The sequence below is a fragment of the Rhinolophus hipposideros genome (assembly GCF_964194185.1).
Source record: "Rhinolophus hipposideros genome assembly, chromosome: 11".
In the NCBI taxonomy this organism is placed as follows: domain Eukaryota; kingdom Metazoa; phylum Chordata; class Mammalia; order Chiroptera; family Rhinolophidae; genus Rhinolophus; species Rhinolophus hipposideros.
The window spans coordinates 6,812,916-6,840,704 of record NC_138057.1 but is presented as its reverse complement, the minus strand read 5'-3'; the positions used below and the strand labels follow the sequence as shown (position 1 = coordinate 6,840,704).

The following is a 27,789-nucleotide window of genomic DNA, read 5'->3' as shown; positions in this document are numbered from 1 at the left end:
CTCTATCCCCAGTGCATAGGACGTGCCGGGCACATAGTAGGTGCTCAATAAATGTGTTCCATGAATCAGTGCCTGAACTGCCTTAGGACAACAGCATTGTGGCCACAAAATGATGGTCAGGAAATGGGACACTGAGCTTCTGGCCTCAGTGTAGCATCTTGGAGACATTTCCCTGTGTCTGCTCACACTGTTTTCTCTTTAAAATGGAGGTATTGGAAACTAAGGTCTCCCCAAGAGCTGTCGAATTATAGGAATCTTGAGAAGAGGCCTGACTCTTGAGAAGGACCCAGACGTGGACCATCAGACAGGTGAGGGACAGGGAAATCCCCTTCTTGGGTTTGCCAGGGGATCTAGTTGACAGGCCCAGCAGGGATGGATGGAACAGAGGGCAGGGGGTGGGGACGGGGGCAGGAGGCGACAGTGGAGGAAGGAACGCAGCTGTCAGTGACCAGCTGTGCTACGCTGAAGTTATGTAGCCTTCCGGACTTCCGTTTTGTGTTGGGGGGACATCGTGAACTATCTCCGTGACAGGTCGTTCGTTGCAGGGACTGAAAGTGATAACGCAAGTGGCCCACAGCAACGGTCCCCAATGCCAGTGGCCGTCCCCAGCGGGCGCCGAGGCTGGTTGGGCAACCGCGAAGGAAGCGGAGGTGGTGGCCAGGGCCAGCGGTGGGGACAGCGAGGCTGGAGGAGGAAGGAAGATGAGAAAAAGTGCCGGACGTCCTGTGGATGGAGCGGGCGCGGCGCCAAGTTGGAGGGGGCGGGGCCGGGCGCGGAGGTGTTCCCGAGGCGGGACCTTGACCTGGCGCCTATAGGCTCCCCGCAGGACACACCGGCGGGGACTCGTCTTGGGCCAGTCACTCTAAGCAGCGACCCTCCGCCGCAGTGACCCGTGCTCCCCCCGAGCGCGCCGCGTCCCGCCTCGTCCCTGCCCGCACCTGCCGCCCAGCGCGCGGCAGCCCGGCCCCAGCATGACGGACCAGGCGGCCTTCGACACAAATATCATTACCCTGACCCGCTTCGTCATGGAGGAGGGCAGGAAGGCCCGCGGCACCGGCGAGATGACCCAGCTGCTCAACTCGCTCTGTACCGCGGTCAAAGCCATCTCCACGGCCGTGCGCAAGGCTGGCATCGCGAACCTGTGAGTCAGGCCTCAGACGCCAAGTCTCATCCTGTCGGTCTGTCCCGCTGGGGATGTGACTGGCAGCCTGGCGCCTGGTCCTCTGGCACTCCTGCTGTCAGCCTGTCTGTCTGTGACAGCTGAGAGTTAGTCTCTGTCTCTGTCTCTGTCTCTCTCTCTCTCTCTCTCTCTCTCTCTCTCTCTCTCTCACACACACACACACACACACACACACACACACACACACACAGGTTTGCCCAGCTGCCCTCAAGCCTCTCCCTTAAGCTTGGAGGTGCCCACCGCCCGGGGGGCCTGTCTTCCTGTCCACCCTGCCTCCATCCTGCAGCTCTCTCCCCGGGGGCTTAGCAGCATGCCTTGACATCTCTCTCCGTCTCCTGGTGAAGCTGTCTGGTGAGGTGGGCACCTGCCTGCTGGCCATACCCATCCTAGCCTCACATAAAAAGTGCTGGCCCAGCGTCTTCTTTTCTCTTTCTCCTTTTTGACCTCCTTCATTCCCTATGAAATTGGGGTTCCAAGTAGAGTTTCTAATCTAGTATGTCCTTGGGCATAAATAAATCCGGTTAGGAGCCAGGGAACTCCCAGGCAGGCTGAAAGGAAGCCTGCACTGCCAGAGCTCTCAGGAGCAGCAGTGCTCTGTGCAAAGGGTGCAGTAGGTCTAGTGGGACCTGAGACTATGCATTTCTAAGAAGTTCTTCTGTGGGAGGTGTTACCCATGCTGCAGCTCTGCAGATCACCTTGTATGTAGCAGAGGAATCACGGGACATGGGGATTCAAAGGGCACATTCTTGTGAGGCCTTTGTAAGCAACACAAATACACTTTGATTTATTCTGGTGTGCACAACCTTTTGTAGTTATTTGGTCTTCACTTTAGCTGAAGGGTACCTGGATTTTGAGGTTGCTCCTATTCCTTCCTAACATTTCCCATTAGGGACACTATAAAAATTGCACATGATGCTCATAGCTGATCTGAAAAATTAGAACCTCTGCAATCTGGCGTCCTTTACTGGTAAGTTATTTGGCTCTGGTCCCACAGCACGGGTTGATGGAGTTGACTCTTAAAGAAGGAGTGTCCAGCAGCGGGGTAGGCCTGGCTGGGAGAGGAATTGAAACAGGTATGTTAGGAAGCTGGTGACTCCATCACTATTTCACCTATGGCGCCTCTTAATAATATATTTCTAAGAAGCCATTGCTTTAGGAAACACACTCAGTTAAACTCTTACTTCACATTTAATTTACAACAAGTAGAGGTGGCCTCACAGCTTTGCCTGTGTCTGACAACCAGAGGGTTTTTAAAATAAAGAGTGCTTGTCACTTCCTGTATTATTTTTAAAATGTGTCAGTACCTTTCACAACTCCAAAGTAACTTGGAAATGCAAGATCAGATATGAAGTGTATGTTTCCCACCTTTTAAGAAACCTCAGCGCCTTAGTGGGACTGTGGGACCCTTAGTGATCCTGGGACCTGGACAAAGGGCACTAACATTGGCGATGTAAAATACGTATCTCTGCAGACTAGATAGTTGTGAATGCCAGGTTTAAAAAATATTATTGTTGTTATCATTACAAACTGCTTAATAAGTTGTACTCATTGACAAAAATTCAAGGCACTCAAAAGAACACAAAGGGAAAGGTGAAACTCACCTCTAATCATTCCCTGGGGTGTCCTGCTGATGTAGGAATATTTTCCTGTGAGTCCCCAAAAGAAGGAGGACTATGTCTTTGTGAATCCCCAAATGATGTAGATGATGTTGGATCTGCCAGCAGTTTCTGGGTGTGGGCCGGGATCGTGTCTCGTGAGAATGGAAAGACAGACCCAGGAGAGGCAAAGAGTTTTAAAAAGAGGATAGTTTATTGAAAACAGAGTCAGAGCTCCCAAGTGGGAGGGGGTCCCGAATAGGGGTGCCCTGTGAGTGAGACAAGTGCTCTTACTTTTATACTTTCCCTTGCCTACTTGAAGAAGGGAAACTGGGGCTTTCCAATGAAATTCATCTACCAGGTTTATTCTGCTTGCCCATCCTAAAGGAATTAGCAAAATAACCCTCTCTTATCTATCAGATTTGCTCCATTTGCCAGGCCAAAAGGAATTTTATGATTAACCTCAAGGCCTTTTGTCCTGGAGCGAAGGAGTGATTTCAAAACCTGGAGTTTCAGGATATGGCTGTCTTTGTTTATTCCACCAGGGAACTCCCTGTGTACCTAGGGACATGCTAGCTAATCTGTGTCACTGCCTGAATACTTGACTGGTTATTTTCTCAAGTCCTTCTTTATACTCATCTAAGTTTATACATGGATATGTATTGACATATATTCATATGTAAATAGCAAACAAAATGGGATCACACTTAACATATTCTTCTGCAGGTTTTTTTCATTCAACCGTATATAATGACCATCCTTTAATGTCAGAACATGTAAATCCACCTCCTTTGTTTTCACTGCTGCCAAGTGTTCCACTGCATGGACATATTACAAGCTGTTTTACTCTTTTCCTATGTTAGCACATTTCACACAGCGTGTACTCATGGAACATGCCTGGTCATGTGGGCTGGTGATGGGGAGGACCGGAACTCAGACACTTAAATACTTAAGCACTCCTGTGGGAAAATAAGAGTCTGGCTGTCTCAGTATGACATGCAGCTGGAGTGGCAGCAATAAGACAAGATCTCAAGTCAGGGCTCCAAATTACATTCATTATTAGCTTTGATGTCCTCGATGCAAAGGCTAGCATGCCTGCAAATAGCTTGTTAGTGCTGAAGACTTCCCCTAGAGCGTCATGTACCCAGAATGACAGGATGATTGCCAACTTGCAGGGACCTTACAGGAACCAGTTTATGGGGCTCAGCCATGGATGTCTCATCAGGAAGACATCAGGAGTTTTAAGCCCAGAGCACAGCTGGAGCATTCGTTCTGTCTCCCCCTCTCTCTATCTGTCAACCAGTAGTTGCTCTTTAGCCACTTTTCTTGCTCCTAATAAGATGTTCATAGAATCATAGAGTTTTAAGCTGAAAGCCTCAAAAGTCACCTGGTCCCACCGTTCTTTGTACAGATGGGGATCCCGAGGCCAGGGAAGATGAGATAACCTGGCCTATAGCCCTGGTTGGGCTCTTGCACCAAACACATATCTCTTCCTTTATTTTTTAAAAATCAGTTAAAGCTGACCCAACTCTAAATCTCATCTATTAATCACATTTTTTTATGTGATTTAAGATTTGTATCCCAGGAAGCCATTGCCTTACACCAAACTGTTCTTGAAACCTTATCTCTGTGTTTCTGGCTCCTCTGCCCACTCTCAGGAGAGATGGAGGTCGGCCAGCCTTCTGTCCTCTCATGAGACCAGTCAGGGGCCTGCAGGTGGATCTGATGGATTCATGATTCAAATATCAGTGTTCTCCCACTTCTCTATCTCCATTCCTTTGGGAGAAAGTGGTCTTCCAGTGGCTTAGGCTTCTGCTTTAGGCCTGTTCAGTTGACTTCCCTTGTATGTGTTTCCAAATTACTATTTGAAGAATTCACTGGTTCCATTCAATTCCACAAAATGATACTGAACACCCACAATATACAGAGTTCTAGAAAAGCCTGAGAGATGAGAATGGCACAGAACTTACACTGTAGGAAATATACTATAAGTACAGAATTAGTTTTGAAACACAATAGATATTCTGAAAGATGCTTTCATAGAGGTGCCAAAATTAAAGGTGAATGCAAAGGACTGAGGAGCTTCGAGATGGACATCCCAATGGGCAGGAACAGAGGGTCGTAAGGCCTGAGGGCCGGAGAGCCTTTTAGGCTGGGCTGTCATGTGAGGAAAGGTGCCCTGTGGGAAAATGTTTCTGGAAAATTTGCTCATTCAGTTTGATTGAGGCATGATGCACACATTGGGGTATTTGTGGATATTTCATTGTGGGTACATGGGGAACATCAAATGGCAGGGGTGAATGAATACTTTATGTTTTGGGGGGTGTGCAGTGGAAACAGTAAAGGTTTTTGAGTAGGGTAGTGCCATGATTAGATATTATTCTGGGGAAGATATGACTGGAAATGCAGAGTTGGAAGAGGGAAAGCTAAGACATGGGGAAAACCAGTGGAAAAGGAAAGGGGCGAGGAAAGTGGAAACCAGAGCTAGAACAATAGCGGGGAGGAGAGAGAGGCCCTGGGAGAAGTTTGAGTGTGGAGGGGGTGAGAAGGGCAGTTTCTCAAAGAAGAGTCTTAGCGATTGAGAGCAGGGCCCTGCCATCAAAAACAAAAAGAGTTCCAAAGGAGGAGCTGCTCTTTTAAGGCTGGGGAAGGGTGATAAGATGATTCCAACATTTTGGAAACATTGAACTAGAGTTTTAGAAGGCTATCCAGTTGGAGATATGGTCCAGCCTGCAGTTGGACATTCCAGTCTGGAATATGAGCATGCAGCACTGACTAAAGATTTGGCTCCTGGATATTGGTCCAGTCTGCCCTGAGGCAGACAGGAAGAGCTGAAAATCAGGACCGGATGGAGCAGAACAGGAACATGCATTGCTTAAGAGCACACTTTAGAGAGAGATGAAGTTGGGCTGAAATTCCGGGCTCTGCTATTTAATTTCCATGAGGATTTGGGCAACTGATGTAATATCTCTGAGATTCTGTTTCCCTACTTGTAAGACAGAGACAACTGTCTTTTTCAACCTCAAAGTGTTGGGTGAGGATGAACTGGGTTCATTTAATGAGTACCAATATTACCATCCATTGTTTTCCTCGGCTGAAGATTATTATTATTTTATTTTGTAAACTAATTTATTTTTATTTTGCTTTTCATTCCTTAGTAGTTGCCCACATGCATATCAGCCAGCATATGTTTCAGGCATATATAACATTATATATTTAAAGAATGATGCACCCACAGATCAGTTACAATAAACCTCCCATCATGCTCAAGTGGCGTCCAGGGATTTGCTTTTATATATGGGGTCCTCTCAGTTTCGATGGAAGAAAATAATAAATCACCTAAGTTTTAATTTTGGAATTACAGATCAGTTAACACATGTTCAAGTTTATCTTCAAATTTGCAGACTTTATGACATTAAACTTTTGGGAACTTTATCAGATTTATTTTATATTTCTTGAATTATCTTCTTCATATTTCCAAAGACTGAATTGTGACTTCCTTTCCATCCCAGAAGCACAGCCAGCCACATTGCATCCTACTGGCCCATTTTGGCTGGCGAAGGTTGGGGTTTGTGACCTTTCAAAGCTGTTCGGGTTGGTGCTTCTCATTCAACATATTTCTGATATGACCCTTGGATGTCCCTGGCTTGGGTGAATGGTTGGTCATTTACCTCAGAATCAATTAATAACAAGTCAGTGTCACCTTGGACTTTAGTAATAAGGATTAAATAATAATCTGCCTCCCTTTTTGTTCAGTTGGGTGTTCTGAAAATGAGCTTTCCCACTTGGTTCTTTTGTGTGCTGTCTGTAAAGGACTGCCTGCTTCACGCTGTCGTGGCTTTCATGCTGACATCAGGAGGAAATGGTCTGAAGTTAGCAAATCAAGGACATTATTGAGAATTCTTCCCTAAGTGTGGTCCTGGCTCTGGACCTTATGTCTGGGGCTGTGCTTCAGGAATCGTAAATCACAGGTTCTGTAGCTCATTCCTTTCTAGAAACCATATGCCAATTTAAAAACAGTGTTAATATTTAACCCAAATTTCTAAGGATTTTAAAATACTGACCAAATTAATTTATTTTTCTAAGGCGATCCCCATCATATGAATTAAAATAACAGTTTTTTCAGATTTTTCAATGAGGTTTACAATAAAAGTAAGAGATATTACAGACAATTTTTCAAATTGATTTTTGCTGCTCAAATGCCAGTAAGAGAACTTTTGTGTCTCTAGGGGTTTAAAAAGGAACAGCCACAGGGGCTTAAACCCTGACAGGATCACCCCACAGCCCCAATCTACTTGGGTTGCAGAGCCAACTAATTTGAATAAAATGGAAATTAAATGTCCTCAGCACCTCAAATGAAATAATATCCCCAATGAGACTTTAGTCAGATATGAACTTGGAGCACTTTTTTTTTTATTAGTTTCAGGTGCACAAGACAAAGTAATACTTAGCTGTTTATCATTTATATCCCTCACACTGCGGACCCCCCTCCCCCCATCCACTATCTCTCTGACATCGCACCAAGCCATCACATTTCCACTGTCTCCACTCCCAATGCTGTACTCCGCCTCTTGTAAGTATATACATATACATATATATACATATATATGTATATATATATATATATACACACAATTATAGTTGGCATTCATTGTTGTTCAGCTTCAGGTGTACATTGCAGTGATCAGGCATCTACATCTTCCCTGAGGTGGTCTCCCAAATGGGACACGTGTCCATCGGATACCCTACACACTTTCTTTTAATGTCAGTTGCCTGTGACATGGTTGGGCACTGGCTGTCTTCCCAGAAGTTGCCTGCAAAACTGGTTTAGAGGCTGTGGTTTCCCCTCCCCCTCATAACCAGCGTTTACTTGGTGGATGCCTGGGGTGTCCCATTAAAATCAGTGATGGCTGCTATCAGGCTGCTGTGACTTAGGTGCATCACATGGACAGGCGCTCGTTGTCACAGAACCTGGAAACAGAAGCAATCCGTCAGGGAGCTGAGACACCTTGATACATAATCAGTGAGAAAGAAAGGCCACATTAGGACCCACGTCTCTGTGGCTGTGTTCTTGCCAAGACCCGCCTTGCTTCTCAGCATGGTTGTATGACCCTGGGAGTTAGGGGTGGGCATGGGATGAGAACAGACTCTCCTGCTCACTTTCCAGGCTCTGTTCTAGCCCTTTCCCTGTATCAACTCATTTACTGCCCCTCTCCGTACACTATGCCCCTCTCTGTACTCACTTACTGCCCCTCTCTGTACACTATGACGTAGATATACTAATTTCCCATTTTACAGACGAAGAACCAAAGGGTAGAGGTGCTACGTGGCTTGCCCACGGTTGCTTAGCACATGGCAGGCAGAGCTGGCATTTGGACCCCAGGGGTCTAGAGTCCAGCCCATAGAGAAAAGCCCGTGATGTCGCCTTCCCCTCTATAATCACTTGTGTTTAGGAAAAGCTTCCTCAGCGGATCATGTCACTGGCTCAGTCAAAACTAAGATCCCTGTCCCTGCTTGATGAGCACCCAAATGCTACTGACTGCTTTTCTGTAGGGTGGGGCAGGCAGCTAAGCCTAGAGGTTTACAGCTTGCTCAGGTCCACCTGCTTCTGCAACCTTTCGACTTGTTCTCTTTCTTCATTGATTGTAAAGCACAGTTGGCCTCTGGCCTGCTCTTTGACAGGGTTGTATGATGGTTTCTAGCATCCCTGCAGCCTCATCTGCTGCTTGGTTCTGGACCCAACGAGCAGCACATTTGGAACTGATCTAAAAATGAGCCAGGTGGTGTATGGAAGGTATTGCTTGTCCCATGGAGGGTGGTGGGTGCCACATCCTCCAATCACAGTGGCTGGTACGGAAACTCCTTCCAAGTGAAGCTAGCCTGCCTAACTCACTGGGCTCTCCCAGAGTCTGCCTAGAACTCAGTTGATTCGTTTTCTAAGCCCGGGTTCAACCCGCCCTGCAAAGGCCAGGGTGGTGTCACCAAGAGCTGAGGCCCACGCCTGCTATTGATTCTGTAGGTGGTTACGCTGCTTCTTCGAGTGGCTATTGAAACATATGATGAAGGTTCTTGTTCATCTATCTGTCAAGGCCTTTGAAGAATAATGGCTGGTCAGAATGTAGACATTTATGGTTTCTAAGGGAGTTTCTGAAAACTTGTGGAGAAAATAAACTCCATGTGTTCTTCAGCTAATTAGTTCCTTGAGGATATATCTGAGGGATTTTTCCCTTTGCCCAAGTCGGGGAAGCCTTGCCTGCTTCTGGCTTTTCATTGACCTGTGGAAATAAATTCCCTGGGGACATTTGCTGCCTCCCCAGAGGAGTGTGGGGAGGCGCCTGACTGAGCATTTGCCTAGCCCAACTCATCATGACTGAGCAGAAATGCAGGGCTGTGTGAGAAACATCACTTCATGAGCTGACATGCAAGCAAAGACCGCCCAGTGATAGGATATAAAGTCAGATATCCTTATTGTTGACATGGCAGTCTGGGAACTCATTCTCTTGAACAGTTTCTATCTTAAAATCACTTTCTTGTGCTTTTGTCAAAGACTTTCCTAATACTAGGTCTGAGATGTCCCAGAAAAGTTATAAAGTGCCTGCACTTTGAGTTGGAGGGGCCTAGAATAATCTACCTCCAGGGGTTTTTTTTGTTGTTGTTTTGTTTGTTTTTTATGCTTTACAAGCAACTAGAGGATAGTTGGAGAAGGGTCCTTTTGGTTACAACAGAAGAGAGACCCTCAACAGAGGTTAAAGAGAAGGAAGGGGTGGGCAACCACCTAACCTTGCAGGGAGGTGGAGCCTGAGAAGTGGCCAGTTATCTGTGATGGGTTGGCAGTGAAGAAGGTCATTTCGGTGTCAGCTGTGGTGAGTGTTCCCACAGCGTTCATCCTGCAGTGTTTTATCTGACCTATACAACTCCCATGGTAAACAGGTGGTGCTACCCTCAGTGACCCAAAGGCAGGAGCCACCTTAGAATCCTGGAGCAGCAGTGAGGAACGCAGCTGGTGGTCTTGGCTGGACAAGTCTGCGGCCTTGACACTGACTGTAACCTCTCACAGGCCATGGCATGATCTGGGGCCGTAGGACTTGCTTCTCACTTCCTCTTGGCCTGCCGCTGAGTATGCAAGTTCAAGTAACGCAGTCCAGTAGCTCAGGAACTCTCCCACTTCCATTCAATCCCACTAGTCAAATGATGGGGACTCTTCTTTTGGGACACAGTCACAGGGAAACCAGTCTATCGTCGGCCGGTGAGACTGGCCCAGGATCACCACCAACCAGAGCTGGCCGTGCAGATCTCTCCTCTGTCTCCCTTCTCGTATTTCTTAGCTCTCTGGATCCAGGCATCAGGTTTAGATGCCCAGGTTTAAAAGGCTATGCAAATGTGCACAGAGTACTGCTCCCATTTGGAAATGTGTGAAAAACAAACTCCCTATTTTCTGTGGGTAAATTTCTAACATGGAGCTCTTCTGTGGAGCCATTACTGGTGGACTTATTTGGGCTCTTTTAGGGCATTTTTGTATCCTCCCTTCTGTAATGAAAAACATTTAAGGTATCATTCAGCTTGAACGGCCCCTTTGCAGTGGAACCTTCTTGACCTTCTAACACCGCCCCCTCTTCTCTTTCTCCCCACCCCCCCCCACGCACACCATCCCCTGGCTTATTAGAGCGAAGGTCACAATCTGATATTACCTCACTCATTCAAGAGCACTTGTTTGTTTCTTGTTTGCCTCACTTACTAAAATATAAGCCCCATGAGTGCAGAGATCTCATTGGTCTTGTTCTGCACCGTCACCCCAGCAGGTCAGACAAGGCACAAGGGTTTGGACAATTTCTGGTGTTGGCTCACATTTGTCTAGCCAGAGACAAACAATTCAAGAAAATGCATTTTGTGGAGAGGAAACAGTGGATGCCGTGACAATCAGTTCCCAGGCGAGTGCTCCTAGCAATCCGACCAAGCGTGTAGTTGGCCCCTTATCCCACTCCCAGCTGTTCCGCTGTTCCTTCCACACCTCTACGCTTGCAGCCCCACATCCAGTCTCTTGGTTTGTTCTGTGAATCCCCAGTCTAAAACCTTTCCTCTCCTTTCAGTGTTTCCATTCAGCCTGCCTCTTCCCTCATTCTAATAAACTAATCTGCAGTTTGGACAGGCCACTTGAATTCTGGGAATTCCACAATTACTGACTTGCAGGTACCTTGAAAATAAAGTAGAAACTGCAGGCTTTCCTGTCCGTCCAGCCCTTAAGACTCCTGCCAGCGTCACTGGGGTTGCCAACACGAGAACCCTGGCCTGGTAGTCCGAGTGAGCTTCCCATCTCTGCTCTGCCACTCCTGTTTGGATAAGCTCATTGCTGTCTCAGAGGGAGCATCTGCCTTTATAAAGCGAGGTCATGGGACCAGTCAGTGTTCCTTTTCTTTTAGGATCTTTTCAGCTATAAAACCATTGACTCTTTTGGCTTCACTCACATCTCAGGCTCCTCCTACCCAGAAAAATCCCTTGCTTGCTGTGTCTCTCAACTGATTTCATTAAGCATTAATCCATACCTTTGGGGGTAAAAATTGGTTCTTGGAGGAGGTGAAAAAAATTAATCTTTTTGTGTATAAAACTCAGATATACACACCAGTGCATAAACAGATATACACTATTCTTGTAATATTAAAATTAAAATTTCATGGAGGAGTATAATTAGGAGCAAAAAAATATAAAAAAGCCTCCTTAGAAGCCATAATGAAAAAAGGAGCTTGAGAAGCATGGATTTTACCACAAAGGGGTGCTGGGTACTATGATGGGTACCAGACAGGTGAATGACAATTTTTCCTTCCCTCCAGTCAGTAGCCAATCTAGAGGGACAACCATCCTTTTCTGTTCTCCCAAACCACGTGTCTTCTTTCCTTTTGTTCTAAATTCTACTACATGCTGCTTTCAGTGGGTTTGTGTGTACAGTTACATTGTTTGGTGGTCACGGCTTATATTTTTGTGGCTTTTCTTCCCTCTAGGTATGGAATTGCTGGCTCTACCAACGTGACAGGTGATCAAGTGAAGAAGCTGGATGTCCTCTCCAATGACATGGTCATTAACGTGTTACAGTCATCCTTTGCAACCTGTGTTCTTGTGTCGGAAGAAAATAAACAGGCCATAATCATAGAGCCTGAGAAAAGGGTGGGTCTGCACTTCCACCATCCAGGGTTTTAATGTAACCATTTTTTTTTCTAGTTACATAAATGACTCCAATTGTTCAGCCAAGCTAGATTCTTAGGAATCATCCTACGTCCCTCCTGAAACATGAGTCATTATTTTGCGATTCATCCTCACTATCATATTACAAGCTGTCCTTTCCTGTCCACGCCATCACCATAATTCATGCCATTATCATCTCTCCCCTGTATTCATACATGGGAGATACTCAAATATACTCATAATCTCCACTCCTAACTTTTTATTGTCATGTTCAAGGTTCTTTAGAGTCTGGCTTCGGTTTTCTACCTCTTTGCTTCATCTTCATCTACCAAATTCCCACCCTTCATACCCACCTGTCCTGCCAATCTAACCACTCACAATCCCTATCACTGATTTATGCATTGGAATCCATTTGGAATCCTATTACTGTGATTGATTCTTGAGGGCAGAGAATGAATTATATTCTTCTCTATTTTCCAGCATCTAGCACAATACCTGGCACATTGTAGGGGGTCAACAATAAATTATTGTTGCAAAGAGGAATGAAAAGAATGTATCTAGCTTTTATAGAACAATTATATGATAATAAAGAAAAACTTGAAATGAGAAGTGCATTTATATGGGCTTACTGTCTTTTCCTGTTTGAGTCAGATTGGGGACATGAGGGAGTAGAGTTAGAAAAAAACAATCAGAAGATGAGTTTAAAGAGGCTGCCTGATACCCAGTCTTGACCTTTTGAAGAGCATAGGGAGCCCTATCTGATTAATTTGTTTTACACCTTTCTAAAATACTGCAGACTCAAAGTTCATGTTATTCTCTGCGGGTCTTCTCCAGGTACTTGGCAGTGTTAGGCATGTGGATTGAATTTGTTGTTCCATGTTCTCTATCGGTCAGCCCAACTTCTCTGGCTACAATATGCCTTCTTAATAGGCATGTTCCTAATTTCCAAAAATTGCATGATGTAGTTTCTTCGGCATCAGTCAGAGTGATTTGTTAAGAGCAAGTGGTCAGGGAATCAGAGAATTGTCTTAATTTGATGCAGAAATTTAAAAACCACATCTTAAAGCAGCTAATATGGAGATGGAAATATCCCCAGTGGTATGCGGGTGAACTAATTCTCTCTTGAAAAAACAAATCTCTGATTTCTAGCAGTTGTCAATATCAACTGTGTAAATACTCCCCCATAGTTGACTTCAAGCTACCAACATGACATCACAGAAAGCAGAGTTGGAAGATGCACAATGAGCTCTTGAGAACAGGTACCAGCCACTCCAGGAAACCACTGACAATCCCATTCAAAGGAAGCATCTTTGGTGGTCCCACTACAACAGTAGTTCATTTCCTGTGGGAATTCCAGTTGGGATATTGTTGAGAACTCAGCACTGCAACCCCAAGTGTCATCTATAGACCTCCGTGAGAAGTTTGTTATAGATCTTACTGTTGTCTTTGCTTCACCTAAAGAGTTATGTCTTTTTCCCTTATGAATAATGAGAAATAAATGACTAACTTTGTTTAGCTTCTTTCTTTGGCTGCTAGGAAACACATTTTAAGAAAGGAAAAAACTATTAAAATTGTAATACTCAATATATACCAATAACAAACGATGGATACAAGTCACAAGTCATGTTTGACTTCTGCAATTACAAGAGGTGCTCAAAGTGTCCAGACACTTCTGATTACGGAGAATTACTACTTGAGCAACATTGACCAATGTTCACTTGTATACATTTTTTTGGCGCCCCCAGTATATATATCATTGTTATTTTCATTCTGAATGCCACTCATACTTTCCATGACAGAGTATAAATAAGACTCATATTTTTTGAACTTTCTCCTAGATTCCCTTTTTTACCCCCTTCGTGTATACTCTTTATTTTGCTACAATGTGTTTATTTTTAAAGTAAAATTGTATTTGTTGTTGTTGTTGTTGTTTAGGGGAAATACGTGGTCTGCTTTGATCCCCTTGATGGATCTTCCAACATTGACTGCCTTGTGTCCATTGGAACTATTTTTGGCATCTACAGAAAGGTAAAATGTAATGTATCTTTTTGATCCCTGGTGTGGGATCAAAAAGAAAGTTAAGATATCAATGATAAACGTCTAAGTATTACTTTGTCTTATGCACCTGAAACTAATTTAAAAAAAAAAAAGAAAGTTAAGGTCTAGCATCCAGGCCTGTTTCATTATTGGTGGAACAACCAGAATGTATATCGTGAAACTCTGTGGGGCTTGATGTAGGTTTATATCATGAATTTTTTTCTGCATTAGCTATAAAGTGAAGATCCATTAAGTTGTTAAGAGAAATGAAGTAAAACATGGGTAGGAAGAGAAAGATATTTTACTTTTTTAACTATATCTTTCTTTTGTAATAGAAAATAAAATTAAAAATAAAAGAGACAGTAGTGGGCAGTTGCAGTGACAATACTAATTAAACTGAGAACTGGGAAAGTGTGACACCAACAGAGATTATATATGCCAAAATTGTCCTTTAGATCCCCTAAATCAGGGGTCTGTAACCTATGACCCTCCCCAAGGCAAAATCTAGCCCGTTGCCTGATTTGTATGGCCTCTGAGGAAAAAATAACCCTCCTGCATTTTTAAAGGATAGGATGAGGAAAATAATCTAAAGAATATTATTTCATGGCCCATGACATTTATATGAAATTTAATTTTCACTGTCCACAGTTTTAATGACATACAGTCAACTCATTTGTTTACATGTTACCTTTGGCTGATTTCATGATGCATTGGCAGGGTTAGGTGGTTATGATACAGAATGCACAGTGTAGGCTGTTTACTATCTGTACATTTATGGAAAGAGTTTGCTACACACTCCTGCAGCTTGGGGACGTGGGCCCCTGCCCTCGGTCTTCCATCTGTGTGACCTGGGTAGGTAACTCTAATTCCAGCGCCTCTCTTTCCTTCTTTTTCTTGAAGTCTGTATGTACACATGCATGTCGTGGTGGTGCTGGAGGTGGTGGGTGGGTAGTGGAAGACCATTCAAGTATACAGACAAAATAGAATGAATACCTGTAGATCCATCATAAAACAGTACGAAATCTAAAATCTGTCATCTTGGCTTCAGACTTTCTTGTTTAATTTAGAAGTAAAACTTCACAGATGCTGCTGATGCTGAACCAGTTTCTTTACGTTAGAGGACAAGTTGGCTGGTGTAGCGAACTGTCGAGGTTCCTCTCACCTCTCCTATTCTAGGATACAATGGCCCTGACTTCAGTAGTGAGACCCTAATTTTCACTTTATTATTCCAAATGACTTGTTGTCTGGTATTGCACATCATCTCATTTCAAACATATGGACAGTAGGACCACCATGGGACAGTACCCTTTCCTCTTTGGAATGGTTTTTGCTTTTTTCTTGGCTGAGCAAGAGATGTGCATCAAAATCAAATTGAGTAATAGAAGGTTCTAATACTCATACCAGAAAGGCAAAGGCAAGAATTTCCCTATTTTCCAAGTCATACCGTAAAACATACCATTCTTGTTATAGACATGGAGGCAGGTAATTTTACCTGCTACATATCAAATCGATAGTTTATCAAGAGAGGTTTGTAGCAAAAATTTTCATGTAAAGGAAGACCGCTGGTTAATGATTCAACCAAAACTAAAGCAGTGCAAATGTTTGCCAGCCCCAGTTTCCACCTCGACCCCCACCCTCTCCCAAATAAAAATGCTTTGAAGGGAAAAACAAAACAAAACTAGAAAACTGAGAGACACTGGCTATCAACTAAAAAAAATCAAACCAGCTTGCAACAGCAGCTTGAATTACGAGTGCTACAACTCAACTCTGAGTCTCCATACTCAATAAACCTGAAGCGACTCTCTTAAAATACTGGGAAAAAATAAAAAGATGAATGTGACACTGCCTTTAAGCCATTTCAGTTTTCAGAAAGCTTATTGATTGGGCTTATGGGACATAAACATCGATGTGCCTGATGCTTCAAAGGTGATCTTCCCTGCTTTCTGTGGAGATGGTTCTAGGCTACCATTCAGCTCCCTGGGGCACCTGCTCAGTGGCACAGCACCTGCAACTGGAATCAGCAATAATATTAGGCCTTGCCCACATGATACCTGGAAACAGGCTGCAAAGGGACCTGGGAGGGCATGTGGCCCAGTGTTCCATGCAGTTCCTACTGCAGCACCTGGGAGGGGTCACCCATCTTCTGGCTGGGGACATCCACAAAGGGCAGCATTCCCCTGAGGTGTTGGGCAACCATCATAGCTAGAATGTTTGTCCAAACATTGAGTCAAAATCTATCTCCCTATTTCTCATTTGACATTTTAGAGCATCAGAAAATGAGACTCTTTTACGTGTTTAGAAATGGCTTTTCTGCCATCCCTTCTCCTCCCCTCCTCTTTATAAATCGTCTTTAAGTGAAACATCTTTCAGATGAGATGATTTTTAGACTTCTTGCAAGCGTGGTCACCCTCTACTGGACACATTCTAATTTGCAAGGTCCTTTAAAAATATTCAGTCCCCACATATAAAAGTAGAGTTTTAAAAGTGTTCTATCAGGTTCAGAATCCAATTCACTTCCCTTTACTGAGCACAGGGAGACTTATTAATAATAACATATGGAACAACAGCTATTAATAATAGCTTTCTGACGTTGACAGTTACTAGCTCTATGGGACATTGGACAAGGTAACCTCTCTATGGCTTGTTTCTTTATCCATAAAGGGGAGATACTGAAAACTAAGTATAACTCACTGAAAATAATGCCTGGTACATAAAAAGTGCTCAATAAATCACAGGTATTAATATTATTAGTATTGTTTTGTGTATTAAAATTCAATGGACATATCACAATTCAAACTAACTTAAGGAGGGAAGGAGGGAGGGAGGGAGAAAGAAAAAATAAAATTATTGGTACAGGTAACTAGAAAGTCCAGTAGGTAGATCTTCTTCAGCTGCAACTGCATTGAGGGACTCAGACCATGTAATCAGGACACTTTCCATGTTCATCTCTATTGTTTCCCTCCTCTCTGGTGGCAACATGGCTGTGGGCGCGTCTGGGCTCACATCCAATCCTCTCAGCAACTCAAGCAGAAAATTCAAGTCTCTTTTCCAACAATTCCAACAAGCATATTGTGTGATTGGCTCTGACTGGCTTGGCTTATGTCACGTGTCCATCCCTCAACCGATCTCTGTGGCCTCAGGCATGCAATGATCTGGTTGGCCAGGTGAGGGTCATGTGCCCATCCCTAGAGCTGAGAGTGGGGGAGATAGTATCTTAAGATTAAGGTGCAGTTATCAGAAGAAGGGTGATGGACTCTGGTCAGGCAAAACCAACCAATGTTCACTGCAGATTATAAATTCGTTGAGGGCAGCGAAGTCATCTTATATATTTTTTTGTCTGCCAAGTTTCCTGGTGCAATAGTAGGTAAACAATAGTGGCTGAGTTACTGGGGACTCTGCCAAATGCCCTGTGAGACCTTCTGAGGAGGGTTCAGCTGCCACTCTGAGGGAAAAACTTCTGGTGACATGACAGCCCCACCACATTTTTTTGCTTGACTTTCTCCTCTACCAACTCAAGTCTCCAGGATCCGTGCTGTCTTCCCCTATACTTCTTATGGGTTGGTATGCAATAAAACAAACCAATACCTATGCAGGTGGTGGCCAGGGATGCTTTGAGACAGAAAAGGTCCAGAGGCTTTCTAATTTTGCCAAGTGCTTTATTCACACAGTCTCAAGAGCATCCATGTGAGGATGTAACGGAGCTCTTGGAGCAAAGGCTTTCACTGCTGGGGGCTTGGAGGAGGGGATTCAGGCATTCGCAAGGGAGTCAGGCTACAAAGGAATTCCCCCAAATCCGTGATTCCATGGCATTATTTTCTATTTCTTTTAAGTATGCAGATCCTAGGCAGTGTTACCATTTCTTATTCTATGCAAAGAAGTCGAAAATTAAGATTATTTGGTGACAGTATTTCAGGGAAAGGCAGTTTACTCTTATACCTTCCCCACAGGGAGGCATGGATGGTTCTGAGCGAGGTGAATCTCTGCGGGACTTTTCTTAGTGGAGAAATGATTACTCCAAGCTTTTAGCGGCTTCCAGTCAACTCATTTGTTTACGTGTTTTGCCCTTGTTTGATACAGCGAGCGCTGCACTGGCTGGCAGGGTTAATGGTTGTGATAGAGGACAGTTAGAGGCCTGAGTCCTTCCTTTATGTCCCTGGCTTTGAAAGAAGCTGGTTCCTTTTTCAAGGTTGTGCACTGGCAAAATTTTGGGTTGTGAAAACAACTCAAATTTTCAATACTGTGTTTAGTCTGTGTTTAGCGCTACTGTGTTATCCTGTGAATACAGACCAAACTAAATCAAATCACTTGACCCAACCCAACCAACCAACCAGATGAAAACCATTTTATTAAACACATGGAGTGGGGATTGAGGGGGAAATGGATGGGAAACATGCAGAGAAATGGTTTTAGTGACTCTTCCTTTTACATGAGTAGTTTTTAAACTTCAGGGCATTTTCATTTCTGTTTAAATTCAAGAAGAGAGTACTTAAGCAGAAAGATTTGTTTGGGGTTGTTTTGAGGACCAAAGAAACCAATCAAGTGTTAATAAAGCAGATAATTATCAGTTAGTAATCACTAATTAGGAGTCATCTCCATAAGGTGTTCCATTCCTTAATATTAGGTAAACGGATGTCACAAATCCCTATGGGCTGTGTTTTCAATGACAAAGAGGTCAGCGTGCATGTAATGTTCTAAAGTATACATATTGTTTCGTTAAATTTTTTGTAGTTCTGTGTGCATGTGAGTGTGTGTTGATACTGGTTTGTGTTATGTATTTTTAGTAGATGTGCTGCCGAAGCGAGCACGTGTTATGTATTTTTTACTGGGAGTCCTGGTGAAAAAAAGGGGGAAGTGTCTGCCCTCCCCTGTAATGACTCTGGAGAGATGTTCTAATTTCCCATATTTCTGAGAATTTCTTTGATGTGCGAGTAATGTGGACCACACAGCTCACTGGGGGGTGTGCTGCAACTGGCAGGAGCTTATGAAATTGCTTTCCTCGCCAGATGCTCAGCCCTGCTGCCCAGTCTTAATTTGTTTAAATAAAGATGGAGTAGGCAGGTGAAAGACACTGATGCCTATAATAAGATTAAATTAGTGGGCGCTGGCAAGAAGGCATGCTCTTTTTGAAAGTGATAATGGAGAAATGAGAGAATATCAAATCAATAAATTTGGAGGAGGGCCCTGACTGGAAAGAAGGATCCAGATGCAGGAAATTTGGGATATGTGGGAAGGCTGCTGTGGTCATATAATGATATTACTGATTAGTGGAGGAAGGCCCCTCTGGGAAGATGTCCTATTTCATTAGGAAAGCACCTTGTTAATGCATCTTGCTAAGGGTTGAATTGGAAAAAAGAACCACAGAACAAAACCAAAACACATTTTGTTTTCTCTCTGGTCCTAGAGCTCTACAGGTGAGCCTTCTGAGAAGGACGCACTGCAGCCAGGCCGGAACCTGGTGGCTGCTGGCTATGCACTCTATGGCAGTGCCACCATGTTGGTCCTGGCCATGGAAAATGGTGTCAACTGCTTCATGCTGGATCCGGTGAGAAACTCTGTGGGAGGTTAGGTGCTTGTCTGGTGGCTGTGAATGAGTGGGGTGTGTGTGTGTGTGTGTGTGTGTGTGTGTGCAGGGGTCTATAGAGTGGGAAACGAGGCCTGTGGAAGGACAGAGATGATGGGGTGGAGACGGGGGTGAGCGTCAAATGGAGGACAATGTGTACGTCGAGAATATTATTGAGGTGAGAAATAATATCTGTCCAGAGAATAAGAGGATGTCTTTGTTCCAAGGTGAAATCTTTACAACAGACATCACTCAACTGACTCAAGTGCTCGTTGAGGCCAGGCAAGCCATATAAATCAGTAAAGTGTGCCGGGGAAGGCAGGTCCGGGGTGATGGTGGGAGCTGTGGTGAACTGGAGAGATCCAGCAGTTGGTACTATTCGGGAACGGGGGCCCAGTCTTGCCAAGGCTTCCAATATTTATCAAGAAACACTGACTTTTTAAGAAACACTGACTTTTTTAAAAACGTAATGTTTCTATATTTGTAAAACACCTTGCTAGCGAACTAAGACACATTTATGGACCGGATGGGGCCTGTAGATGGTCTGTTTACCACCCACTATATCCATTACTAGCTTATTTTCCTGAGGTGAATGGGAGTTCCAATTGAAGAACTGCATTGTTTCTTCAACAATAGCTACCAAATTTGTTTGATGTGCACATGCTCGCAACCCTTCAGTTAACCCTTGCAGCTCTGACAAGGCTTTAACGAACTCAAACACGTGAAAATAAAGAAGGAAATTAAGATAATTCTTTAGTCCACTTTAGAGAGAAAAGCTACCTTACGGACAGGAGCCCAAGGTGCCATGAAAAATATTCGTTAGCAGTTTTAATTTGTGGATAATTTCTTCTACGTGTCTATTAATTGGAGTGATGCATTTATTCAGTGAGATGATAGTTTCAACAGAGCAGATAAATTAGGGCAAGGAGTCTCTTTAAATATTCGGCGCAACTAAACCCACCATTGAATATAGACTCCATAGAATAATCTTCAATAGGTTGCCATGTTCATTATGTGTTTGGTCCATAATGAACCATAATGAAAAGAACTGGGTTCATGAATACCTTTTGGTTTTAGAAACGTCCTTGGATGACATTAAGGAAACACGTTATTTATTTGATGCTTTTTGCTGACAAGGTGAACACAAGGGCTAGCAGCCACTGGAACCGTGTGAGGCCCGGGGCTTGTGCGTTGCAGGTCCTACCAGTCGAAACGCAGGTTACTTTTGTGCTCCACACTCTTGCACAACTGGACTTTGCCTCCTTGGAAGGACCTGCGCTTGATAAATAAACAACTGTGGGGAACAGCACTTGTTTAAGCCTCCAAAAGAGGTGACCTCAGGGAAAGTAGTGGCAGAATCAGAGCACAGTTCTCTCAGAGCCCAGGGGACAGTTTCTGAAATCACTGGTGAGTGCTGATTTATCATCTCGCCAGACAGTTCCTTCTTCCCAAGACATTCTTCTGGTGGCTGCTCTGTTACCTTTGCACGTGTAAAGAAAATTGAATCTCTCCTTGTTTCCAGGTTGCAGACTGGTGTCTCTAGGAGTAAGTTTCTGTGTATTTGATAGTCTTTTGCCTCCTCCCACCGAATGGCCACTCAGTATTTGGAAGAACAATGAAGGCTCGCTGTAATATTCCCCTGCTGGCAGCCCTCCTGAATCTGACTAACCCTCTGCTGGCTGATGCCTGCAGGAGTGAGTCTTGCACCAGCTTAGCATTTCTTTCTTTTCATTTTTGTCTTGCTTCAAGGACAGGCTGACAGTTTCTGCTAAAACACCCCAACAGCTATATTTGCATTTCTGGCGGGCTTTAGCTTTCACAAAGTTTTTCGGTCTCCTGTCTCCATGTACAGGAGACTTCCCTCCGCCACACCCTGGATGCTCTGGCCAGGTACCCGGGTGGGGTGTCTGCAAAGCATGGCTTCATGAAGTCTGCAGCATGTGCTGTGTGATGGCTTCATTTTCCAGACTTTTTGCATAAAGATATTTATTTATTTATTTATTTATTTGCTTATTTATTTATTTTTCTGACTACAAAAGAATCTTTCTACATATTCGTGGTGAAAATGTTTCGAAAAAGCAAAAAAGCAAAAAAAGGAGAATCACTCACAAGGACACCTTTCAGTGACTACTGTTAATTCTAGTTTCTTTTTCTCTCCCTTCCTTAATCCCTCCCCCCTCCTCTCCCTCTCTAGATCCAATAGGCTCCACATGGGCAGCGACTAATCTTTGCTATGGGAATAAATGGCTGGGGGGAGATGTATTGAAGGGGCTCCCTTCTTCTTAATTCTTGCCTCCATGGAGCAACTCGCCTCCCCAGATGGGCAGAGCCTCAGTCACCCTCGTGTCAGTGACACTCAGGAATCCTACACTTTTCCTCCAAATTTCAGTCTCTTTTGAAGAAGCTAAGCCCTCAAGGCATCAGCTTAGCGTTAGGACTTTGTGGAAGGACGAGTTCTAAGAAACATTTTGCTCAGCGAGCAAGGCACCTGACATTATAGGTGCTGTGAATCAAAACTCAGGGTTTTATATACAAAAGGGTAATGTCATCGAGGTAGAAATGGAACGCTGAGAACAGCCCTGAGCATGCTGGTGGAACTCAGGTGTCCACCTGTCCTAATAGCCCACCTCTTATCTGCACCAACTTTTTCTTTCTTTTTGTAGTGGCGCACACATCTTGTGTTGCTTTGGACACAATTCTTATTTTCCTTCAGGGTTTGCTACTGTTTTACATATTTCTGCCTTCTGATTTTTAATGCTTTCTTTCTTCTTTTACTGAAACCATTTGAAAGCAAAGTGAAAGGTCTCCTCTATCCCCTGACAATGTCTGCAGCAGCCTCTTGTCTGCCCCCTGGTTCCTTTTCACGAGTCTCACCACTGACTCTTCCCTGGCCCTGTCCTGTTCACAGTTCTTGGAGAGGTGGGCTGGACGTACTGGTGTCCCCTAGGGCCAGGAGAAACTCCCCGCACTGGTGACCGTTTCACAATGTATACAAAAATCGAATCATCATGTTGTACACCTGAAACTAATATAGTTACATGTGAATTATACCTCAGTAACAAAAACCATACAACACACAACCAAGCATGGGCATACCCACAGTACCCTCAGCCTGTCGCATTCTCAAACCGGCCCAGAGGAGACGGCTCATGACCTCTCCCCCTTTCCTTCCTGTTTCACAGGCCATTGGCGAGTTCATTTTGGTGGACAAGGATGTGAAGATCAAAAAGAAAGGGAACATATACAGTCTCAATGAAGGCTATGCCAAAGACTTCGACCCTGTTGTGACTGAGTACATCCAGAGGAAGAAGTTCCCCCCAGTAAGTGAGGACTCCGGGGGAGGGCCCCTGAGCTATGCAGAAATGTGTTGGTTCATGATTTACCCTAGAGGAAAAAGGTGGAAGGGATGAAAGCAGTCCCTGTCAGTCTTTGCCAGTTTCTCTTGGCAGAATTAAATCAGGATAATAAGGCCAGCCAGATGAATGAGTTCATGGCGATAAAACATTTTTTACTTCTGGGGTCCCTGATCCCAGATGGTACAAAATGTGGTTCTGTCACCCAGGCACCTGCTCCATGGTGTCTGATGGATTTCTAGCAGTCGTCTCAAGACTGAGAGTATCCATCTTGGTATCTGTCTAAAGAGGTTACAATTACTGAATACAAAGAGAAGAAATGGCTGTCTGCAGAGCTGGTTCAATGTGGGAATATCCAGTTTTGTCATACTTTTGTCAAACGCCATTGAAGGCTGCTGTGTCCTGGGGAAGAAGCCTACATGTTGTTAGCATGACATTCAGGGCCCTTAGAGCTGGCCCAGGCTCTCTTTGCCACTTTCTCACCTCTCCTTCCACCTTACTTTAGATACCCCTCCTGTCCCCCTGTACTCTGGCTGCACCAGGCTTCTCCCCAGGCCCCAGACAGAGAGCATTTACGTCTCTACGTTGCCACACCTGCCTTTGCTTATACACTCCCTCTCCCTCAAGATGAAACCCCACCCTTGCCCAGCTCCTTAGCTTGGTAAAATCCTTCTCAACCGGCAAGGTCCTGCTAAGCGGTACCATTTATGTGATGCCTGCCCCAACCCCATAACCAGAATCAACTGCACCCTTCTCGGAGCTTCTGTGGGAAATTTGACCCATGTAAGATGTGTGAGAGGCTGTCTCCATTATTCCATTTTCTGCTCCTGGGGAAAAGAGTTTTCATCACATTTCCTAGCACAGCCCCAAACACACCCCTGGTAGGTGCTCACTCAACAATTGCTGTATCGAATTAGTGTAGAGGACACACAGAGTACTTCCTTTCTTTCCCTCAACTCTAATTATTGCTGGTCTTAACCTTGCAGGATAACTCAGCCCCGTACGGGTCTAGGTACGTGGGATCCATGGTAGCCGATGTGCACCGCACCCTTGTCTATGGAGGGATCTTTCTGTACCCAGCAAACAAGAAGAGCCCCAAAGGAAAGGTAAACGAGTCCTCTGAAGAGTGATTGAGAAGCAGTACATTTCATTTGCAGCCCAGGGATTTGACTTAGGAAGAAAGAAAGGTTATGAGAGCTGTTAGACTCTGCAGTAGGGTGCTGTGGCATACTCCTATCTGGAGTAAAGGCTGTCCTGGTGATCAGCTCAAAATGGTCTTTCGAGAGCCCTTCCATTGCTAATGATAAGTAATGGTCTAATGGTCAGGACGGGACTAAAAGGGCTCAGTGCGTCCAGGGGGTATATGGTTTGGCTTGGGCAAAATGAATTCCATTCATAAAGAGAAATGAAGCAGTCCAGTCGCATTACCAAGGCAGCAAATCAAATATGTATTGTAAACAGAGATTATCTTTGATTGCTTTCAAAAGGCATAAAATAGAAATAACTAAAGAGTCGACATTTGCTACTTGGAAAATCATATCTTTCGAGGGGAAAAAAAGACTCTCTGGGGAAACCTAGAGCTTTCAGGTGAGCTGTTCCCACTGACCACCCACAGCATTCGTGCGAGCTGTGGGGTGGCTATGCTGGCTTATGCTGGCTAAGGGGCATTCCACTTTTCTTCTGCACAAAGGGACAGTGGGTTTCCTTCCCAGGTATTGTCCTTTTGTTTTCCCCAATAGACAGACTGTCTTTCTTTTTCAGTGTGAAAGAAGGAATAGGAACAAAAATTCCCTGAAGTTAGTTAGAAATATGTATATTCAGATATGTTCAGATCTCTGTTTATGGCATATGGTGTCCATTTTACTGAAGGCATTCCTATTTACTTAAAAGACCACTCTTGCCATAGCCACCTCGGACAACCCAACCTATGTGATTGGCCTGCTTTATAGCACTTTTCTCTAACGCCCCCCCCCCCAAATTGTTCCTTAACACAAATACGGAGTTTCCTTCTTTTTTTAGTTTTGCAGATCTGGCCATGACACCTGTATGGAAATAGAGTCAGGAAACACCTGCAAAAAGCTGTCTGCTCAGTAGGCAGACTGCATGAAAATATATACAATAAAGAAGTTAATATTTAAAAGTAAATGCCAAGGCGTATAATATACTAAATCCCAACCCTCAAGCCTTAGGAGAATTATAAAAGGAATGTGTATAGAATTGCAAACAATATTATACTGTTTGGAGGAGCTAGTCTGCTTTCCAGATGTCTGCAGCCAGACACAACCATGGATTTTTAAAATGCTTTTAGAATAGGCAAAGCTCCATCCAAAACACATACAGAATCAATCATTAGGTCCAGTTTCCGTGCTATAAAGAGAAGGGAACCATCACTTCTGCCAAAATGTCATTCAGTCCTGAGTCCAGGTGGTCTGTCTCACATTTTCATCAAGCAATCTATCCCTGCCTCTGGCTTGATAAATGGCTTAATTTAACCAAATGACTAAATTAACCATTTGGCCTTATATGCGACCTTGGTGTGTGTGTGTGTTGGGTGGGGGTTTACAACCTTATAAGAAGGAAAGGGAGAGTATCAGTTACCTTGAAAACTTCCACCAGCTCTGCACTATTTTGCTATGGAGTTAATCCCTTTTCTCTGTAATACCTTCTGGTGTGAGGACACTGTTCTCTACTCTTGTTTTCCAGCTGAGACTACTCTACGAATGTAACCCAATGGCTTACATCATGGAGAAGGCTGGAGGATTGGCTACCACTGGGAAGGAAGCTATATTGGATATCATTCCCACTGACATCCACCAGAGAGCGCCAGTCATCTTAGGGTCCCCTGAAGATGTGACTGAGTTCTTGGAGATATGCAAGAAGCATGGTGGCAAGTGAAGAGCCGACCTTGCCCACACCAAAAAGAATTGTCTTTTATCTGGACCTTTTATCTCACATGGCGCTACCCCATTCTGACTGTGCATTGTACATTCCTAGACTGCAGAAATAAAAAGCATGGATATTTCTCACCATCAAATGCTGTGTAATGCCTGGTGCTGCCTAACCAAAATGCTATTTATATAATGCCACTGATGCTCGAAATATATTTTGAGTGGATTGAGGCGAAATAAACATATTCTTCCTTTTTCTAAAAAAACCCCACAAAAACAAAACAAACAAAAATAATAATCTTCGATGCTTTGTGTCAAATACTACTGTGTTTCCCCCAAAATAAGACCTAGCCAGACAATCAGTTCTAATGTGTGTTTTGGAGCAAAAATTAATATAAGACCAGTATTATACCCAGTATTATATTATATTATATTATATTATATTATATTATATTATATTATATTATATTATACCGGGTCTTATAGTAAAATAAGACCAGGTCTTTTATTAATTTTCACTCCAAAAAACACATTAAAGCTGCTTGTTTGGCTAGGTCTTATTTTTGGAGCAACATGGTAGTAATAGTACTAATAACAGTTAATGCATAGAACATTAGATAACTCACTTCATCTTCACAGCAACCTTATGAATTAGGTGCAATGAACAACCCATTTCACAGATGATGAAATCAATGATAGAGAGATGAGGTAATCCCCCTAAAGTCTCCAGCTAATGAGTTACAGAGCTCAGATGAGAACACAGGCAACCTGTCCACTAAGCTGAGTTGGCGTATTATCATTTCTCCTATGTGTTGTCTGTTGAGGTCTGGGCAGAACTAACCTGAGCAAGGCTGTTTATACCTCTGGGAACTGGAGATAAGTTCGTGGTGGACCATCTATGACCTCTCGGCCTCCTATACATGGGTATAATCATCTGAGTCACAAATGAAGGTTTACGTTATTAATGGTGACTTAAATAAAAACATAACACTTTACTGAACTAACAAAGCCTAATAATTTCTATGGTCTAATTACCATAAGGAAAAATATTCATCATAAAAACAAAATTTGAGAAAATAGATTATTATTGCAAGTGAGTGTATTTCTTACTAGGCTCTCTGTATAAACAGTTTCTCCCTTAGTTAACCCTAGCTCTTTCTGGACTAGAATATCCAAGATCATGGCAAATTAGTTATATCAGGTGTTAAGAAACATCTGTGGCCTTTCTTGAGCTCTAGATTTTTTTTAAATTATTTATTCTTACTGGTGAACTTGAAACAGGTTTTTGTGTAAATCCTGCTCCTTTTCCTCCAAACGTTGCTTGTTAATTCCATGGTTTTCCAGAAAGGAAACTTAGTTTGATCTTAAACATTATATCTGCTTTTGTCCACTGATTGGACCCAAAGCCAGTATTTCTCCCACTCCAATTGTGGCTGGACCTCTCAGTAAAGTCCCCAGACTTGCAAAGCACCTTTTGATTTTTAATCATCTTGTAAGTTAGTTCTTATAACTTCTGGTTCTCAAAGTATTGAGGGAGATGTGACAGTCTGGGAGCTGGATGGGAAATGATACTCCCCCTCCTTGCAGCCATGATGAAACCAAGCAAAATCACAAACAGATCCCTTTCCTCTGCTTTTGTTTGTGTATTCTGTGTGGTGTTTTTTGATTGAACCATGGGTTTATTTAACTGACAGTTTTCAATTGATATTTGTTTCTGTTCTAATGTGGATGCAGCCAATCTTTCTCTGAGAAAGAAAGACAGGGACAAACCCAGACAAACAGCAGCACAGCAATTCTTTGATGGTTCTTGGAACCTCAAAGCTGGATTTGACCATGGAGATCCTTTGATGCTCTTCACCAATGAAAGTGAAAGGATGGCGTTCACTGAGCATTGTGTTCAGAATTGGCAGGAACTCAGGTCTGTTGGTTGCCAAGTGCCACATCACTCTGTCCCTAATATGGGAGACCCCCTCTTACTTCTAAGTAAGCATATAAAGGAAAA

General features: G+C 43.7%; 1 protein-coding gene across 1 annotated transcript; it reads left to right on the top strand.

The window, feature by feature from the left end:
* The first annotated feature begins 500 nt into the window (after positions 1–500).
* Positions 501–26,021, top strand: FBP1 (fructose-bisphosphatase 1). The gene is made up of 7 exons (XM_081066650.1): positions 501–1,141; positions 11,769–11,931; positions 13,885–13,977; positions 19,388–19,528; positions 22,729–22,866; positions 23,886–24,005; positions 25,603–26,021. The coding sequence occupies exons 1-7, from the start codon at positions 972–974 to the stop codon at positions 25,792–25,794; spliced, it is 1,017 nt and encodes a 338-aa protein (XP_080922776.1). The 5' UTR covers positions 501–971; the 3' UTR covers positions 25,795–26,021.
* The last annotated feature ends 1,768 nt before the right edge of the window (positions 26,022–27,789 follow it).